The sequence below is a fragment of the Anguilla anguilla genome, chromosome 13, assembly GCF_013347855.1.
Source record: "Anguilla anguilla isolate fAngAng1 chromosome 13, fAngAng1.pri, whole genome shotgun sequence".
NCBI lineage: Eukaryota > Metazoa > Chordata > Actinopteri > Anguilliformes > Anguillidae > Anguilla > Anguilla anguilla.
The window spans coordinates 33,712,513-33,732,977 of NC_049213.1; the positions used below are offsets into that span (position 1 = coordinate 33,712,513).

The following is a 20,465-nucleotide window of genomic DNA, read 5'->3' on the forward strand; positions in this document are numbered from 1 at the left end:
ACCGGCGAGGGGTGGATGTGCGATGACTCGAGGGCCAGACTTAATCAATGGGGGCCTCCTTCCCCCCCCCACCCCCACCCCCCCGGTGGGCTGAATTGATTAAGTAGAGGAGCCGACACTTTCCTGACAGCGGCATTGTCTGTAATAATTGAATACCCTGGAAGCCAGGGATGGAACCAGGAACGTGAAAGGTGCGGCTCGTGTGTTCGTTCAGAGTAAGGCCTCGGTTGGTGGTCAGGTTAAATCAAAGCAATGGCCATCCTGTTCATCAACAACTACCGTAAATACAAGAGAACACGCCCCTCTGTGTTTTTAAGGGTAATGTTTGCAGTGTTCTTTTTCTTTTTTCTTTCTTTTTTTTTACACAACGGGGAACACTAGATTAAAAAGATGTAATGTGTTAAATATATTCATATAGTAAATAAAATATTGTATGGCAAAATAGTGCAAGGATTAGAAGTCATTTTAGAAATTAAATCCCATTTATATTTACATTCAGAATTGTGTCTTGTGAGTCCATCCATATACTGTATATTTATGTCATACATATGTAGAGATTAGATGTTATCTAGATATAGATGTAGATATTTAATAAATATGAGGCATGGGTAGGCCGATTACAAAATGGATAATTCAAATATATATTTGATCTACAAATCTGGTTAATAATACACCTTAAATAGTTTATTTATTTTTTTATTTTGTTTTATTTTTTATATTTATTTATTGCTTTTTTGGAGGTCCATATATGAGGATTTAAAGTTTTTTTGTCAACATAGAAGTAGTGAATATTTCTAGGCAAGGGTACAATATATTTTACAAAATCGAAATTAAAGTTACATTTAATTAGATTTTTTAATTAAATGAAATTCATATTTAAAATTACATTTTTTAATAATAAATCTGCTATTAATTACATATCAATTAAATAATATCTAATGGAAATAATAATGTAGATGACATGCTTCTGTAGTGAAAATTTGTATGCCATCTTTAAATATATAAATGATCAATATACATTTTCTCGGCCGGTCAAGCATGAGATTATTTCACTTTAGGGTCGCAAGAACAAAATGTCGGCTCAGTTTGTAGTACGGAGAGTTGACAGTTGACAGACAACAAAAATAAAGGACAAGGCGTTGTAGAATTCCAATCTAACCTAGAATCTTGTGTAAGAAACATCAACAAACGGTGCAAGCAAGCAAGCTGTCAGTCAGCGGGTCCTTGGAAGAGGGTGCTTTGTTTCTGCGGTGCACCTTGTGAGCGTATTAGCATGATAAAACAGCCCTCATTTGCAGGTGTCTATTTGTATCGTGAATTTGAAGAATGTTGCTCACCCATTCAAGAGCTGACAGTTTATTCTTCCTGCTACCTCTGCAGACCCTCTCTTTAGTTAAGATCAAAGAACATGTGCCTGTGCGTGTGTGTGTGTGTGTTTTGTGTATTGACACACGGGGAAGACCGCATCAGAGCAACGTTGGTTTTAAACACAATTTCAAGTGGTCTTTATAGATCCCTGTTCATTCTAAACCGGGTCTGCCTGTGTGTGTGTGTGTGTGTGTGTGTGTTGTATCATGATCATGCCTGTTTTACTAACAGATAAAAGAGAATGCAATGGTAGCCAAGTTATTCTTTAGAGGAGCAGGGATTAGTGGGCAGGGATTAGTGAATAATGTGCGGGGATTGATTCCATGAATGAATTGTGGTTATACTAATAGAACAGGTTATACTAATTTTTTTTCATCTTTCTTCCTGTACTGTGTTATTTGTTGTTGTTTTTTTTTTTCTGCCTGGCTGCTAATAATCTGCCCTCGTGAATGAGCTTTAGAAGCAGAGGCTCATGGGAGAGCTCAGCCAACCTTCCAAGATGATGATGGAGAGAAGAAATGAGACTGACGAGAAGGAAAGAGAGAGAGAGAGAGAGAGAGAGAGAGCTTCCATTGTTTCATCCTCTTGCTCACCACCTGGAGTGACCTTTACCAGGGGTCATGAAGAGAACTGGAGGAGGGACATACAGACATCCACAGATGACAGAGTGGCAGTAAACACACGGGCACTAGGACCCAGAGGACTGCATGAGGCTGCGCGCTGCCTGCCTGCCTGCTCGTGTGCCTGTCTCCTCTCTTCTGCATTCGCTCACTCTGTGTGTGTGTCTGAGAGAGAGAGAGAGAGAGAGAGAGGGAGAGAGAGAGAGAGACAGCGCGAGAGCCAGAGCCAGCACTTGCACATCAGAATCAGGAGAGAGTCACTCTCGTTCTCTCTCCTCCTTCCCCCCCCCTCCTCCGCTGCACCCTCCGCATCCCACATCCATCGCCACCGCCACCGCCACCCTGCACCCCTCACCCGCCGAGAAGAACAAAGCCGGGAGGAAGAAGAGAAGGTGGGGAGGAGAGCGAGGCCTGGCGTGCGGACCGAGGAGCGTCCCTTCCCTCTCGCCTGCGCCGCTCTGCGCTGCGCTACGGCGCTCTGCGATGCGTCCGGTGCTCCCGGCTCGCTGAGCGCCCGGCAGGCAGGCAGGCAGGCACCTGCGCTCAGGAAGCCCGGCGTCGGCAGCCGCCCCTCCGGACCAAGGTACGCCGCCGCCGTCCTCCCGCCGGCCCGCTCCGCCGACCCAAAAAGCTGCCGCCCGCGACCGTTTGCACGCGAGCAGAGCAGGAGAGTGGAGGGACGTGTAGTTTGTGTACGTCAGCTTCTCCGCGCGTTGGTCTGAATGTCTAAGCGGTTGGGGAGGGGGGGTGCTGGTGTTGGTGGTGGTTGGGGGGGGGGGGTGGGGGGGTTGTCAGCTACATAGACGGGACATAGAGCGGAGAGTGACGAAAAGGGGGGGGTGGGGGGGGCTGGGAGGCGCCCGTTTGTGGTGCACCTTAGGAATTAGGGTAACCGGCTGGGCCGTTGAGGGACGGCAAGGCTGTGGGACGGGGGTGGGTTTGGGGGAACGGGGGGAGAGACAGACACCCCGGCTGAGGTGTAGGGCAATTGAGGGTCCAGGAGAGGGGCTTGGTGTCCGTGTCTGACAGCGGACGGTGTTGGGTCGACCGGCGGAGATCCTGCCCCACTTCTCCTCCGGCGTCCGAGACACACAGGTGGGAGTGACGACTGCTCACGCTGTCACACGCATTACCGCCGGCGTGTCTCGCGGACGCTAATAATGACGGCGGGCCTCACCGACAGAACTAATGGGTAAAAAAAAAATACAGAAAAAGCATTGGAGTACACGCCACGGCAGCACCGAGCCCAAGCCTTCAGGTGTGCGGCTCCTCGCTGGAGGAGAACCTGGTGGGGGGGGGCATTTTCGGCTAAAAAGAAACACCTTGGCACTCATTTTAGGCCTCTTGACTAGTCACTAACAAGGTTTTGGTTGGGGGGGGGGGGGGGGGGATAGTGTGCTATCGATCTGGAAGGAGTTGCATCTGATGCTGGCGTTCAGAGCAGGAAGGTGCGGTTTCTCTTATGGGGTCAGAAAGCCAGGGATCCTGGGGGTGCATTATGGGACGAGGTGAGGGCGGCTTGTGTATGAAGCAAATGAAGCCTGATCTTTGCATTGAACAGGATGTGTGCTTGGCCACGTCTCCATCCTCCTCCTGCTACAATTTCCTATAATGAGAACAATAAAATGATGGCACATTTAAGAGCAACTGGGGGGGTATGAATACAGCCTAGATTGTGCCTCACAGTTATTACAAATGTTTGCCTAAATATTGGATTCCCAACCCCCCATTGCATTATCCCCACTCTGGGAGTATCAAGATTCTTATAATTGCTTAAACCTGTATGTATGTTACTTGTTATCACTCTTATGCTAACCGTTGTTAATGTTCGCATCCTATGGAGCCAGTGATCCATGTGTTGAGATTTGGGGATGTTCCAATCAATGCGATTTCTTTTTGGATTTAACTCCCCTAATTGTCAGTCCCCTGTTATTTGGATTCATAACTCTCATAACTCATAAGGCAGGGTATTGTACCAGCACCTTGCCCTGCGTTCAGTGGTTCCCAGTCAGCAGATGTAAAGTCACTGATTCTCTGCTTCTCATGCTCTCTGTTCTCTCTCTCTCTCTCTCTCTCGCTCCCTTTAGATTTAGAAAATGTATACCTTTTTTCTAGAATGAGCAAATGAACTGGAATTTAATTAATCAGCAATTACAGGGTATCACGGTGGTTGGATTTCCAATCTAGGCATGTCACGCTTTAGAGTGAAAATGTGTTTTGTATGTTTACTTGTGAACCAATGGACAGAAAGGTACTCTTTCTTACGCAGAATAATTGACATGCATTGGTATGCATTGCAGATCACGGTTCATCCCCATGCCTTATTTTATGTATGCATTCTTTCATTTTGAGGATTGGAATTTGAATTTGTGACTGTTGATCTTTTTGAAAGTGAAGTGAAATAGTTTCAAAACTAGTTGTGACTAGTTGTGACACACGGTTTAATCTGACTCTGGAATTACTTGAATTGACTCTGTGTCTTCGGGGTTCAACTTTAGGACTTTGAATGTTACCGGACTTTTGTTGTGGTCAATATCGATCAAGGCGCTTTAAAAAATTTGGCGTTCCCTGCAGCCTAAGTGCTTCATCTCTCAGAGAGATTTGCTTTTCCTTTGGCCTTGTTATGGACGGCCACAGGGACCATCCCCCCTGTTTTTATTAAACACTTATTGCTGATCTCATCATTCTCTGATTCGGATCCATCTCCAGGCTCCCTCTCGCCGCTATTGCAAAGTACAGTAGCCTACCGTCCACTAAAACATCCAAAGACCGTAATGTAGGGTTAATTGACCCGGGTGGTAAATATAGTTTATCTGTTCTCCTTAAGAAATTGGGAACCGGTCCACACGGGTGCAACCGGGGGGGGGGGGGGGGGGGGGAACGGGCCCCCCTCCGCGGTGACGGTCACCCCGCGCAGGACGTCGCGCCCTCGTGTGTGGAAATGTACCGCGCTCCTGAGATTTTTCCACTGCCGCAGAAGCAGGCAGGCAGGGGGTCACGGCCAGGTGAGGCGGTGGTGGCAGTAAACACTGCGCACCTGGGCGAGGGGTGCACACACACACACGCACGCACACGCGCACACACACACCTGACCGGCGGGCCTGGATATGACCTGCGTTCCTGGCACTGCGCGCGGGCCCGCCCCGATCGGACGGGAGGCCGTCCACATCACACGCGCGAGCGACGCAGTCCGTTCTGTTCCTTCGCCTGTGGGAAAACACAGCTTTGTTGACTGTAGTCCTCCTGTAGAGCGGCTACGCTGGCCAGTACAAGTTGTGACCGAAGTGACATTTCCTTGGTAATTTATTGTAAGCGTCGATGATTTGTATACGCAGCAAACACACCGCTCCATTATTCTAATGGTCCTTAAGACAACACAGAGAAAAAAATCAGTCAATATTTTAAAAAATGTTGAGCTTAAGTACTCTGTCAGATGTATGCTGACCGTTTTTTTTAAATGAAAAGTACACACAAACTTTGAGTATAAATAATTCCTTTTCTTTGTTTCTTTATTTATAAAAGTACCGTTCTCTTTCAGACACAAAGGAATTGGTGGCTTGTAACTGTACAGATAATCTCTGTGTTGTTACTGCAAAAGCAAACTTTTCCACACCGTCCTTGGTGTTCCTTGAGACAGAAGGTATGGCTTGCGCTACGGAAGGTGACATTGCCCTGTGCGCGTAGCTTTAAGTTGCTAAACTGGTGCGCTTGAAATTGTGGATGACGTCATATATTTTAAGAGGGGGAAAAAAAAATGTTTATGAAACAACATTGGACCAGCCTCCTCTTGTAGCTGGTAGCATACTAGAATTCCAAGGACCATTTGCAAATACTTCAAAGAGGATATGAGATTAATCAGAGTGAAGGGCTCTGTGGCCTGGCTTTCGTACACCCCGATTAGCACAGGGGATAAGATTAGCATCCTGAAATGAGGTAGACCAGAATCTGTGTCCATATGACAAATACAGTTTTAAAATGACCGGAAGAAAAATGATTGGCAAAAGCTTTGGTCAACTGATGAGAATGTCTTCCAGCACACTGTAAAACCGAAGAGAGTTGCTTTTTTTTTCCTAGCCACATTTTCTGCCCCGGGGTGCAGTATTTCAGCTGTGAACTGTGGAGTCAGGATTCAGCCCTCTGCAGCTGTCGGAATACATGCGCCCATCTTTGATGCCTTTGTTTGTTAAAAGCGCCTCTGTGTCTGCCCTTCCCCAGGTTTGCTGCTCCGTGGGACGAATGAAAGGCAGGCCGCTGTCCGTTTGATGAGTGCCCGGGGGTGAGTCCGGTGTTCCCCAATAAGCCGCCGCTGCTATTTCTGGCCCTTCCTCCGCGCCGCCGCTAACGCCACGTTAGCCGCCTGGCCGCCGCGCGCCACCCGCTGCTGGCCGGACCCGCCCGCCTGCGCTGCCTGAGCCCCTCGTCCCGGGACCGCCCGCGACCGGAAAGGATGGGTGATGGGCCCGTGAGCTGCAGCGCCCGTTTGCCCTATCCCGCAGCCCCATGGAGCCCGCCGCCGCCGCCGCCGCCGTCGCCCCCCCCTCCTCCTCCAGCGTCCCGCCGCCGTGGAACTCCTCCCTCGCGGCCGCTCAGCCGGCCAACGTCTCCAGCCTGACCCCGCCGGGGGGGGGCGCCGCCGCCACGCTCTCCCAGTCGCTGGCGCTGCTGGCCATGCTCCTCATGGCCCTGCTGGCCGTGGCGGGGAACGTGGCCGTCATGGCCGTCATCGCCAAGACGCCGCAGCTGCGCAAGTTCGCGTTCGTGTTCCACCTGTGCCTGGTGGACCTGCTGGCGGCGCTGGTGCTGATGCCGCTGGGCATGCTCTCGGACCGGCCCTTCTTCGGCGAGGCGCTCTGCCGGAGCTACCTCTTCCTCAGCGTCTGCCTCGTCAGCGCCGTCATCCTCTCCATCTCCGCCATCAACGTGGAGCGCTACTACTACATCGTGCACCCCATGCGCTACGAGGTCAAGATGACCCTGGGCCTGGTGGTGTCCGTGCTGGTGGGCATTTGGATAAAAGCCATCGTCATGTCGGCCATGCCCCTCCTGGGCTGGGCCTTCCAGGGCGGGGGCCCCTTGCTGGACGGGCGCGTCGGGGACCCCCTGCCGCCGCCGCCGCCCGCCCTGGGACGCCGGCACTGCTCGCTGCACTGGACGGGCGGCGGCTCCAACCGCACGGCCTTCATGGTCCTCTTCACCTTAGTCTACTTCCTGTGCCCGCTGCTGGTCATCCTGGTGGTGTACTGCAGCATGTTCAAGGTGGCGCGCGTGGCCGCCATGCACCACGGGCCGCTGCCCACCTGGATGGACACGCCCCGGCAGCGCTCCGAGTCGCTCAGCAGCCGCTCCACCATGGTGACCAGCTCGGGCGCGGCCCGCACCACCCCGCAGCGGGCCTTCAGCGGCGGCAAGGCGGCGGCCGTCCTGCTGGCCGTCGGGGGCCAGTTCCTCTGCTGCTGGCTGCCGTACTTCTCCTTCCACCTCTACTCGGCCCTGGCGGCCGCCTCGCCCGCCGACCTGGCCCACCTGGAGGAGGTGGTCACCTGGATCGGCTACTTCTGCTTCACCTCCAACCCCTTCTTCTACGGCTGCCTCAACCGGCAGATCCGCGAGGAGCTCAGCAAGCACCTCCCCTGCCTGTTCAGCAGGGGCCCCAGCGAGGAGGACCGGCTGCCCAGCCGCGAGGGCTCCATCGAGGAGAACTTCCTGCAGTTCCTCCAGGGGACCGGCTGCAACCTGGAGCCCCAGAACTCCCACAGCACCTCCAGCCCCAAGGCGGAGCACCACCCCGTGCTGCAGGCGCCGCCCACGCAGCAGCAGCAGCAGCAGCAGCAGCCGCCGCCGCAGGTACCCGTCGACTTTCGCATCCCCGGCCAGATCGTGGAGGAGACTTCCGAGTTCATGGAGCACCATCACATTAACAACGACCTCACTATATCGGACGGCTGCCTCAGGACAGCGCCCTCTCCCAAGCCGGAGGCGTAGTGGCAAAGACAGGCCATTTCGGTGGACAGCTTTTCGGGTCCTTAGGTTGCCATTTTGTTTTTTCGTTTGCTTGTTTTTTTGGGGGTTTTTTTCATCTGTTGATTATTATTGAAAACCGAACACCTTTTCCCCACTCCTTGTGAGCGACACATTGTAAAGGGATGCCTTTATAGGGAGATGTGTTCCAGACAGCAGAGCAATGGGTGTACTCCTCAGATTCGGGGGTGAATACGTAACAGGGCGGTTTACCTGTACCTTTAGTATTTGCTGTCACATGCAGAAACACCAAATTGCATGCAATTGAAGTGATGGATCAGAGAAAAATGCCACAGTAAATGTAACACCTAGCCTCTGTCAGCTGTGGTGTGGACGACAGTTGGTAATCGGGCATCTATTGCTATGACTACAGTTACAGTTAATTTACAACATTACTGGCCATTCAAAATGACACCATTAGAAAAACAGTTGTAAATAAACACGTCTCAGTAAACAGCTGATGAACCGAAAAGCATGGGCATTGCTACGTCACGGAAGGCTCTACACATCAATGTTATGAGCCTATAGCGTTATTACGATTGTTATATATTTTTATTTATTAAGATTTATTTCAGAGCTTACGGTCTCATTTTGTTTGTCTTTTTCGTCCGTGGCAGAATTGGCAGAATCTATGAATGATGCGATCATACAGTGACAGCAAATAACTATTTTTGATGTCTAGACACAGTTTTATGAATAATACCCAGAGTACCTATGCCTATGTGAAAAGTATAGCTTGCGAATTTCTGGACGTATTTTTTTTTTTTGGACTGCATTATCACCGTCCACAGGGGGCCAATTAAGTCAAATTTTCAATCCTTCATTTGATCAGTTGTTTGCAAGTATCCCACGGACTGTGATCTCATTATTTCAAGCAGTTCCACTATATTTGTTTGTAGGACCGACTGTGGTTTTTTTGTGGGTCAATTGGATTATCACCCATTTTAAAAATGCAATCATTTCACCAAAATTGTTACATGCCAGGCGTCATTTTATAATTTTCTTGGAAAATGCAGTGGGAAGTCCCAGAACACATAGATACACACACAAATACATACATACACACACACACACACACACACACACACAAATACAGCTCAGAGTCTTATTCCTCCACTCATTAGATGCTATGGTGCTGTGGAGAGTGCAGTATTCTAATGGTAGACTATATGGCAGAACAGCAGGGAATTTTGTATAGCAATCATGAGTAGGAGTGTATAACGAGCTGGAATATGCACATACCTCAAAACAGCTATTAATTTTGAGTACAGATGGCCTCAGTGATTTTGAAGCCTGTTTCAGAATCACATTTTGGTGCCCCCTTCCCTCACTTAAATGATAAGAAGATCCTCTTCTTTCCATGGAAAAAATATCACAAGTCTAAAACTGATAAAGCAGAAACAGTAAGTAGCATGCCACCCATTATACTTACTGTATATAATACATATACTTGCAAATGGGAAGTTTCTTTGATCTTATAAATATCTATTCTTAAATAAAATATATTCATAAATGGCCCCAATGCCTCGGTGGTGATAGGAGGATGAGCAAAGGAGGTTTAAGTGTTTTTATTACAATTCATCATACAGCTTTCATTTTCATTCATTCAGGGGCTCTGACTAAGGGCAGGACACATGATTAATTACACATATGAATATGAGGGACATCCCTAGTGTAAATTCCAGCTTGGTTCCAGATGGTTTTAAGCTGGTCCAGCTGAGTTGAAGGTGGTGGTCCAGTTGGTTTGAAGCTAGTTTGGAGATGGTTGAGTTGGCAACCAGCTGGCAAGACCACGTCCAGCTGGTGGGGCCAACTTGGTACAGAGACAACAGACCATCACCAACTACCCAACGGTATCCAGCAGGAGCAGAAGCTGGTTCCAGCTGGATTCCATCTTAGGCTGGTAGCTGGAAATTCCACCAGGGATGTTACAGTATTAGTGCTCATGGTGACCAATTGCTGTCAAAAAACATGGTGTGGCATGTGCAGTTAAAGTGGAGTTGTGAGAATGGCAGGGGTACAAGGTAAAAGCATGAACAGATCTGCAAACTAGGCGTGCAAATGGTGGATTGAAATGCTGGATTAATAGGCCTGGCTTGGACGGAAGGATGAAAAATGTTAAAAACAATGTTAAAAAGTAAAGTTCAGAATTTCTCAAGGGTCCAGTGATCACAGCGGCTGTATCCCACCAATGATATCTCTCAGCCCTGGGAAACTACAAGGTAGTCACTCTCAGGGCTCTGTGGTGTGGGAAATAAAATGATGTTTTCCTTCACATCAAACGTACTGTTAAGATGCCACTATGGAGCAGGTAACTACAGGTGTCTCCTCCCCCTGCCCTCCACTGCTCACGTGATATTATTGGGCATTATTTAAAGCTGCTTTCGTGAGTGCTTTTCAAAGGCATGTCCCACTGCACAAATGATGGAAAGAAACCAATCTGTTGCACTTGACAATCCAAGCAAAGCTTTCAAGCTTTAGCATGTGGCATAATTCAGAATGCCATCCTGACTGTCACGACTCCTCGATTTTTGCTTACTTTGCCCCCCCCACCCACCCCAAAAATAAAAATATAAAAATATAAACAATACTATAAACAACTGGAATGAACAACCGAGCATACGTATTACAGCACCTCATTCGACATTCTAACTATAAACCACTTTCTGTGCCCTTCCCACCTTTGTTCCGGTCTGAATTAGAGGTCATTCACAGTGGAAATGTTCAGTGTTAAATCAACTCTTGGAGAGTATGATGTGAGTCGCTATATTGGACTCATATGTGCTCAGTTAGAGCTGAATCAACGCTGGATATTTTACTGTGCCGCGTCCCCTCCAGCACCATCGCCCGCGTGAGGACCAGCCGTTCTCCAGCCGTAGCTATAGCAGCACGCTGTGTATTTCGTGGGAGAACGTCTCCTTCTGAAGTTCTGGCTATGGAGACACAGGGATGGGGAATCAGGTAATTGCCTCTGTGGGAAAAAGAGTGCCTTTTTTTTTTTGAGTGGGACGTGACGATAATGGGAAAGTCTTCGTTCCTGCTTCTCTCCCCTCGCGTTATGAAACCGGCTCTGACTCAGCCCCGGCCATTTTTTCTGAGGTGATTAAAAATGTTTACCCCAGTTTCTCTCCTGTTCTTAAGACCGTATGCTTTATGATATAACTGTTTACCCGGAGCAAACTTTATTCGAGGATTAAAATATCACCCTATCCTCTGTGGTATTTAAGGGATGGGGAGGTTTTTTTTTGTTTTTGTTTTTTTAATTAAAAAAAAAAAAATACTTCTGCCTGATTGCAATAATGCTTTGTCGGGGCATAGTAGTGTTAATAAGTATGTCAGCAGGGAGTCGTGATTTTCAGATTACGGAGCCCCTGCTATCACACACAAGGCTCAGTTGTTCAGCCTTGATATCTCCTGGATGTGTCTGTTTCAAATAAGCCACAACTGTCTACATTGTATACAAGAAAACGAGTATTACCCATGGTCCCCAGAGAATGAGCGAACAAGCCGAAATGTCACATTTGGAGCTGCTTTGACAGTTTTCATCAGGTTTCCAATATCTGTGGTATTGACTCAGGAGAAACGGTTGTATTGCTGTGCACACAATGGAAAGTGCATGTATTTGCAGAAGTGAGCTATTTATTTGCAATCCTCTCAGCTCCTTGTCATTCAGCTGCTGAATCCGTGCAACTTTTTTTTACTCGTTCTCAGCGACGCTGCCGATGACAAAGGGCGATGTTAACAAGAATTATATTATAATGTGATCTCCGGTTTTAATCATTTCTTTCTCATCGCTATTATCTGATTCGCTTATGCGCATGTCCCTGTTCTCTAGCAGGTTAGTGTAAATTTCGTTTTGAAAGGGTGTCTGCCTTATTTGATGCATTGAGTCGGCTTAATGAAATAAGAGGTAACTGCATGTGAATGCACTTTCCATCGCGTGCGATGATTGACGATGATTTTTCCCTGGAACTGTCAGATTATGAGCAAGCTAAACATTGCACCTGGCGGTTCGAAAGGCAACAGGTGTCACTCTTGACAGGGGAGCCCTGGGGGCGTGTTATCCTTGCTGAAAGTCCTTTGTTACCAAAATGTACTTGGAAGAGCGTGAGTGTTGTTTTATGACATGCGTGCAAACATTGATTTTCCACATTGGAATGGGTGTGTGGCAAAGCTGGGAAAATGGTTAAATGTATGTGAAAGAATCGTGCGAAATGTTGACACTTGAAATTAATCACTCGATATTACTTCCGACTCTGACAACTATGATTTTTACAAGCATAAAACTTACGTCATGCTCTGCAAGTTGATCTGTGGGCAATGTGTGTTGTTTTAACACAGGTAAGCCTATTTCTCAAAAGCTGGAGTGTTCTTCACCATCTGGGCAGAATGAAAGCACCGTGATTAAAAGGCCTTTGACACGAAGCAGTGGTGGCAGGACCAGTGTCGCTGAGGCTTTTTGGAAGGGGAATTGCACGCTGCAGGCTGCAGAAACATACAGCCGTCTGATATGGTTGTGGGGTGGGGGGGTCGGCGTTGGGTGGGGGGGGGGGGGCGGTGTTTACCGACAGGCCTTTCGAAAAGTTGCATGCGCGCTGCCGGCTCTGATGGAGACAGATGGCACCAATTAGTGCCCCCCCCACACCAGCTCCCTGGTGTTTACAGGTGAACCTCACGCTGACCCCTCTCCACGGAGCTCTCCGAGCCCCAGTGTGTTTTGCCATAAGCAAATGGTGGCTTGTTTTGTCCACATGGTGGGTGGTGGCGGCAATGCATTTCACAAGTCTGTGGCCATCTACACTTTTACGCCCTTGTGCAACCAACTTACTCCCCCCCCTGCCCTCCACCCCCCCTCGGGTGTTCGCTCACTTGCGTCTCATTCAAATTCAGCTCATATTAACATAAGAAATGATGACATTTTATCTACAGTACATGCAGCTTTTCAGTCCCCCAGCCACCAACAGACAGAGAAGGACAGAGAAAAAAAGTTTTTATGGGGGGGGGGGGGTGTGGAAGGAAGAGCAACAAAAAGCAAAAGAGACTTGTCACTACAGAAGAAGGTTTGGAGGGGGAGGTAGTATTTATAGGTGGAGAAATGTTCTTCAGAATTTATAGTTTGATGACTTTGGTACGGCTGTTCTTCTTTACGATGGGTTTTTTTCCCCCTGTTTATATTAAACACTGCCCCAGGAGCAGGTGAGGTGAGGTGTTTGGGATCGGCGAGGTCCACATCGGTGCAGAGAGGACCAAGCAAGCACAATTAAAAATAACAAGTCTTTATCAAATAGTGCCCTCTGCACTGATCTGTTCTCTCTCTCACCTTCTTTAACGCTCTCTGTCAAGGTGTGTGCCGAAAATGCAAGGAGAACCACGTCTTTTTCTCCACAAGTTTTCTTTCGCAAAGCAGGAGTCGCACGCCACTGGTCACGAAAGCCATCTCAAACGCAAAATAATTATTTATGTGGCAGCACCCTCTAGTTGTATCATAGGAGAGATGAGTCAATTTCTTCTGCACCTACAGGATTGGATTTACTCGAGCCTTTAGAATACGCAAAACCTTTTTAGTGCACACAACCAGTATGATGACCAATGATTGGTCGTGGTATTTGTTTTGCACCAATCACTGGTTGTGTTATTAATTTTGCGTGTGCTGCTAAAAGGTTTTGCATATGCTAAAGGTCTTAGTAAATCAGGCCCACACTCTTCTGATCGGTGTCTGCCACCCTGACCATGGTATAAAGGAATTGGTGTGTTATAGTTGGGATGGGAAGGTGCTTATTTGTTAAGACAATAAAGTGGTTTTTTTGTATGTATGTCAATGAAAATAAGGAGCCACATTGATTCCTGGACTGTCTAGAACCTGAACCCTTTTGTGTGGGTTCCATTAGTACCGTTAGTAGGTACCGTACAAGTTTAGTGCAAAAGGACCAGACAGTTTATTGAACTGCATTTGTGCTTCTCCAAACGTGAGGATTTCTTCCTCGAACATACCTCAACGCAGAAATGTGATATGAAAAAAATTGATTTCATTTTTTTTATTTTTAAATGCAGATCTGTTCAGATGGTTTTTTTTTTTCCAACAACGGTGTGAATCGTCAATGCCTTCCGTTCTGTGCGTTGCTTTCTGATGACAAACGAAGAGACACTGATTGACTTTCGAAAGCCATCCTTCTGTGACCTTTCCCGAATTGCAAACCTGGCCTTAGGACTGTGCCGACATCACATCTGGACTGGCAAGCTTCACAGGGATACACATTCTACTGTGTGTGGAGGCTCAAATATGTTGGTCATTTTAGACCTTATTATTATGGACACAAGGAGGCTCATCTGTGGCACCCGTCTATAGAACACATGGTTTGTGTGAGAATAGCTTATTAAAACTTATTTGTTTTCTTTTTGATCCATATTTGATTATTTATTAGACGAATTGTTGGTTATTGGTTATTGATCCCTCTTTGTGAATTTTCTTTTAACCAGAGATTATATCTTCCTTGTGAGCGATTTGTGGTCACAACTTTTTTCTACATCTTATGTCATCAAATTCATTCCTAGATTAAAAAAATCTTGAAAGTATCAATGATTGTATGTGTGTGTGTGTGTGTGTGTGTCTTTGTGCGTGTATGCCTGTTGGTGTATGTGTTTTTGAGAGTAGCTCACCTTAGGTTGTTTTGAATGGTATTGTGACATGGTTGAATTCATGTGAATGAACTGTGCATTTGATATGAGCTCTGCTAAGTGTATGATTGTCAATGGGCTGATATCATCTTTTCTTCTCTCAGTGGCTAATGGGACTTTAGGATCACATACAGGTTTTCGAAGGCTATAGTCTATCAGTGCTATCTCGCCCTAAGCTCAAACACATGCACAGTTTCTTTGAAGCTGATTATACCCACAGCAGTCATTCATTCAAAATTACCCCTAATATTACAATAAATATAACACTCTAAAATGCACACGCCAGACCCGACAGCCCAGAACAAATCCATGCTTTTTGGAGGGGGGGGGGGGGGGTGGGGGTGGGGGTGCGGGTGGAAACCAGAACAAATCTATAATTTGGGGGGAGGGGGGGGGGGGGGGTGAGGGGTGAGGGGTGAGTGAGGAAGCCCGTTGAGACGGAGCAGAGACATGAAAGAGAGGAGTGACCTTTTGAAATGGGAGTGCGGAGGAGAACTCAGTGTGGGGGGGTATCAATGGGCTCCGCATAGCCCCCACACCACCATCCTCCAGGCTGAACCTCCACCGCTACCGTGCGCCCCCATGCGAAGGAGAACCCACTTATTTCAGAAGGACAGGTCACTGCAGTGTGTCCCCAATGCTAGGCCTGTTTAAATTTTACCGCACACTTAAAAGGCGTGAGAGGCAGAGATTGTCTATGTGGCTCCTAGGTAATGGAATCAAGGGATTAAACAGGAATTGGTCTAGCCATGCAAACAGAAGGAGCCGCTTAGTGCAGGTTTGGCTCCAGTATGTGGATATGTCACAGTCTTATGTTTAATTTTTTAAACCCTGGTCTCTGGCTTTACTGAAATTTCCAGCTCTGTTTCCTTCTGTCCTTGGCGCCTATATATCTAAAAGGTTCATGTTAGCAATGAAAACTCTCGGTAACTTCTGCTGTGCTAGCTATGCTAGTCTACTTTTGACCGCACCCCTCATGAATATTTATCAGGAGCAAATCAGTACAACACTATTTCCAGGGCACGCTAAACCTAATCATAGTCAAGTTTTTCTTCCTTATTTATAGTGCCACTGCCTCAAGGACCCTTCATCTTGGAGTACCTTTTTATCAGCAAGGGCAAAAAGCATCCGAATCGCGAGAATTTCAAACAACTGGGGGAGTAAGTCAGCGCTGCAGATCAAAGAGCCAGCACAAACTCATAATCGGTATCGCCTCAGAGACGAGGCTCTCAAGAGTCAGTGTTTCCCTGCACCCTTGACAATTGACACCTGGAGGAAGACCCATGTTAAAGTGTCCACTCTGTTCCAACCCTGTGGAAGAGATAAGGGGACCTCTTGAGGTCCTGTGGGAGGGATAAGGGGACCTCAAGATTTGGTATTGGTTTCAGAGATAAGGGAACTACAGGAGATAATTTTCCTTTGGAAATATGGGGACCTAAAGAGTTAGTATCTGCGAAGAGATGAGGGAACCTTGCGGGTGTGAGTCAGGGGAAGCCTCAGGGTAATCTATTGGTCAAGGGATGGGAGAGTCCATCTCGCTTCGGGCCCTCGTAACACCTGTGCTAAATTTACTTCCAAGTGTCTAAGCTGCTCAGTGGTCCAGTGGCCTTGGAGGCTAAAAGGGTCCGGTTATCCCTAAGATTTGTAGAATTAACTATTGCTTTTCAAACTGGGTTATTTCCTCCATAGCGATGGAGGCTTTGTGCCCCAGTGACCCTAGTTTGCTTTTACTTCCTGATCCTCTAGGCTTAAACCACGTTAGCCCTTAGCCCTGTGTGCTCAGCCATTTCATTTCAAGTTTCAGAAGCTGGCCGGTGGGTCATGACCGTCACCATGGTCAAATTTACCAAGACTCCTATTTTCATGGACTCTTTATTCAAAAGTGTCAAAAGGTTATGTCCAGGTTAGGGCATGTTATGGATATTTGAGCACATTGTTTGTGGATAATGTGTATTTTCAGCCACTGATTCGAAGTAAGATGGTTGGTAACATGAAGATGATAAATCTGCCAAGCCTGACATAAAAATCCCTTGGGTCATGGGTGACTTCACGGCAGCTGAGGGAAACAGTGTGGTGAGTTTGTTGTTTCTCCTCAGGAACAAATGAGGATAACCCAGTGAGCAAAAGTCGGAATCCAGACATCTACAGGCGTGGAAGTCTAGAGTGAGAGACATTTTGACAGAAACAAACTGGGTTAACCCCAATATAACTCAGGTTTTACCCAGATATAACCTGGCTACGTCCTAATCGGCTAGAAAACTTTCACTTTTCAACCAAATGTAGCCAGATTTTCACCTGAATGATTTCACTGTCTTTTAACCAAGTCTTCTCAACAAAAAAGCTCACTGGGAACTGACATGATACCTTCTCAAAATCATCCCTCGTGCTTTCTCTCCATTAAAATCTCACTCTCACACACAATCTCTCCTTCTCTCTCTCTCTCTCTTTCACTCCCTCCCTTCCCCCCTCCCTCCCTGCTCCCATGTCATGTGCAGTGTGTGCTCCATGCGGTACGGGATCGGTGTTGATCTGACTCATCGCTTTGATGTCCCATTGGAAAGGGAGACAGCTAAGAGCCAAGCAGAGCGGTTCAAACACCCTGACCTTTTCAGCTGCGTTTCAACTTCAAAATTAAAGCCACACGAGGCTCACCTTCTACGGGTCAAGAGGAGGTAGGGGAAAACAAAGGACAACACTGGTTTCTGCTCCCTTTCCTCCGTCTAGTTCAGGCTACTGGAGAAGCAGAGTGAGAACCAAAATACTGGCATTACAATTTATGATCGGGGCACCGTGCTGATACATGATTGATTTTTCAAATGATAAATTATTGTTGTACAAACTACAAAAAAATGTATTTTAATCACTGTAAGATGAGTGATTACAACACAGGAGATACAGAACAGCTTGGTATTGTACTGCTCTGTGAACACAGGCTTGAGTCTAAGGTCACAAAGCTTGTGATGGTCCTGAATTTTAACCAAAGTGTGTGGGGAATGGTTGTGTCTATAGTACTGAATTATTCCTAGTCCCAAGTAAGCATTGGTAGAATTAAAATGCCTGACAACAGCATTGCATCATTCTCAAATGCTATCAGCAGGTTGTTCACAAAGGTAGCGTCTTTTAAAACATATCAGCATGTAACATTACCAAAATATTATTGTTCAAGGGTTCAGTAATAACTAAATACATTTATAAGAAATACAACGTCTATCTCAATATCCTGATACCGCATGTAGTATCCAAAGTTCTGATAAATGGCAGCTATTTTGCACCACAGCAATCACCACTCTACAGAGGCAAGGGTTTTTAGATGCAGTTTCACTCTGTGGAGCATGACAACAACCTAAGCTTCAAGACTGTGTCATAGGTGGCAAGAGTGAAAAGGTCAGGCATTACTTTTTACAAGTTAGAGAGCAGGATATAAACACGTCTGAGAAAAACGTTTGCAGAGGTTTTCAGTGTTGTCTGAAGCCGTTATTCAATTTCAAAATAGAATCAGGAAACTTTAAGAGTGGACTGACAAATTCATCTTCTGATTGTGACTGATAGAGTGGAATACTGGATTCCATTAACCATTGTCCTTGACTATGAAGTACAATAAAATGTAGTCATTTTTCTTCACAAAAACGTTTATACAGCATTAAATCCCAACACAACAGACTGCCTTAAGAATTGCATTTATTTGTAAATGGACTGCGATTTGATTGAATCCAGAACGCATCATCAAAATGTAAATGCACAATGTCTATGATGTTCTGCAAAAGCTTCACAATAAAATGAGACGTGGCTGGAATCTAACCTGTAAAATAACCAGTGTGTTTCGTCCTACCCTATCTGCAGCCTTTAAAACACAACTGCCATACAATAGATTATTTATTATTGCCTAGTTGGCTTTGCAGAGGTTAGGTCTGAATAGTGTTCACTGTGTGAACTAAACTGTGTTCTTGGCTAGAAATAGCTGTACAAAATAAGTATTGTATCTTACTGAACCTGTGTCTAGTAGTTGTCTACGACCATGAAATGCACTTTTTGTACGTCGCTTTGGATAAAAGCGTCTGCCAAATAAATGTAATGTAATGTAATATTTATGTTGATACAGTAAAACGCCTCAAGCTAAGTGTTATCTCTTCATGGCCTCCCTACCATCACAACAGGTTTGGTTTTCAGCCTCACCTTAACCATCTCCAGTACAGCCACCACTGACCCCAATACATTTTTAATGCAGCCATCACCATGGCTCCAGTTACCAATGTTTGTGCATTTCAATGGCAACACAGAGAGGGGAGAGGCATGGTGTTGAGTTTAACAACCAAAAAACGCAATCATATTGTGGCGTAAGGCCGAGGCTGAGCTGGGTTTTGGACACCCCTGGATTCTTGTCGTTCAGGGTTTGCCTTTTGATAGTGGCAAAATAAAAAATAATACGCCTTTGCTCTCTGCGGTGTTGCAGCCAGCATGCTGTCCAGTGGACCGCTGCGTGTGCCACAACTGCTACGTGGTGTTCCGTACCTTAGCACAGTGGATTCAGCCCACATGTCCCCACCCCCTCTGGGGGACTGCTGTTTCCATGGAAATGCGTCATCAACGACATTTCCCAGACTGAGGTCGTGGGTGGGAGGAGCTTATTCCAGACAGATCTCCGGTCACCCCCACCCCCCTACCCCCACCTTCTTTTACCTAGCCTCCACTCTTGTATTTGTCTTTGATTTTGCAGTGTCACTGCTAGTGAGATATATACAAAGGGATGCCAGGCAAAAAATAAAATGGCAACTGTCCTTTGCTTGGTGATGGTTCACAGATGGAAACACAGTCTTCCTATTTGGCACCATCTGTGTGGCTTCAAGCCAGATTTTCATTTTTAATGTCTGTTAGGATTTTTGATATGAGCAAATCCCCCTGAAGCCACCTCTTAGTCACATGTCAGCTCACATATTTCAGGTAACTCAATTCAGAAAGGTTTTTATGTGTGTGTATGTGTATTTGTGTGGGGGAGGGGGGGTGGTACTGATGGACTCTATGTTTCTATCAGTTACCTTATCAGTTTATTAGGCCACCTTTATGAGGCAACAATTTTAAGCTACAAGTTGTGTGTGTGTGTGTGTGTGTGTGTGTGTGTGTGTGTATGTGTGTGTTTTAAAAATTCCATCTCAGAACCTAAGTTGTGGAAGAACAACCTCACTCACTATCTTCCACTTTTAACTGAAGACCCATCTTCCTGTGAGAACATATGAACTAAACAACAACCCTCCATTTACCTTCAATAAAATTAAAACATAACTAATCCTTACTTACCCTTTTGTAAATTACTCTGGGTTAAGAGCTTCTGCCAAATGATGTGAATGTTATTGTTAATATTCTGCAATTATTAAAAATTAAATTCATTGTTTACATTTGAAGTGCACTTCTGACCAAAATTATAGATATTAATCTCCTATATAGAGCCACATTTCCAAGGTGGGACAGAGGGTGGAGGGGAAATTAATACTGTTCAAATGTAAAAAGTAACTGTCCACTTAGGAAGAGTCCAGCTTGCAAATAAGCTGTAAAGAGGAAAAATGCCACTGGATGGCGCTCAAAACCAAACGAGAAGTAGTAGTAAATGTATACGTAATGGCTTGCGTGAGTGAGCGATAAGTTTGCGGTTCAAAATTATGCTTCAGTGGGACACATTGAAAAGAAACATTTGCCATGAAACTGAGAAGCATGAAACACGGAAGCGTGTTGGAATTAGTCATCTAGCCTATGTGACAACATCAGCAGATTGTGTGTCTCGCCTTGAAATCT

The 20,465-nt window shown here is 46.4% G+C and overlaps 1 protein-coding gene across 1 annotated transcript; it reads left to right on the top strand.

Moving 5' to 3' along the window:
• Positions 1 to 2,017: 2,017 nt before the first annotated feature.
• LOC118210716 (G-protein coupled receptor 61-like) lies at positions 2,018 to 12,508 on the top strand. Its single transcript, XM_035387115.1, has 2 exons — positions 2,018 to 2,571; positions 6,204 to 12,508. The coding sequence occupies exon 2, from the start codon at positions 6,489 to 6,491 to the stop codon at positions 7,968 to 7,970; it is 1,482 nt and encodes a 493-aa protein (XP_035243006.1). The 5' UTR covers positions 2,018 to 2,571; positions 6,204 to 6,488; the 3' UTR covers positions 7,971 to 12,508.
• Positions 12,509 to 20,465: the final 7,957 nt, after the last annotated feature.

Bases quoted from the DNA above. Each gene is read 5' to 3' on its own strand.
- LOC118210716 (XM_035387115.1), top strand. From the start codon at position 6,489: ATGGAGCCCGCCGCCGCCGCCGCCGCCGTCGCCCCCCCCTCCTCCTCC.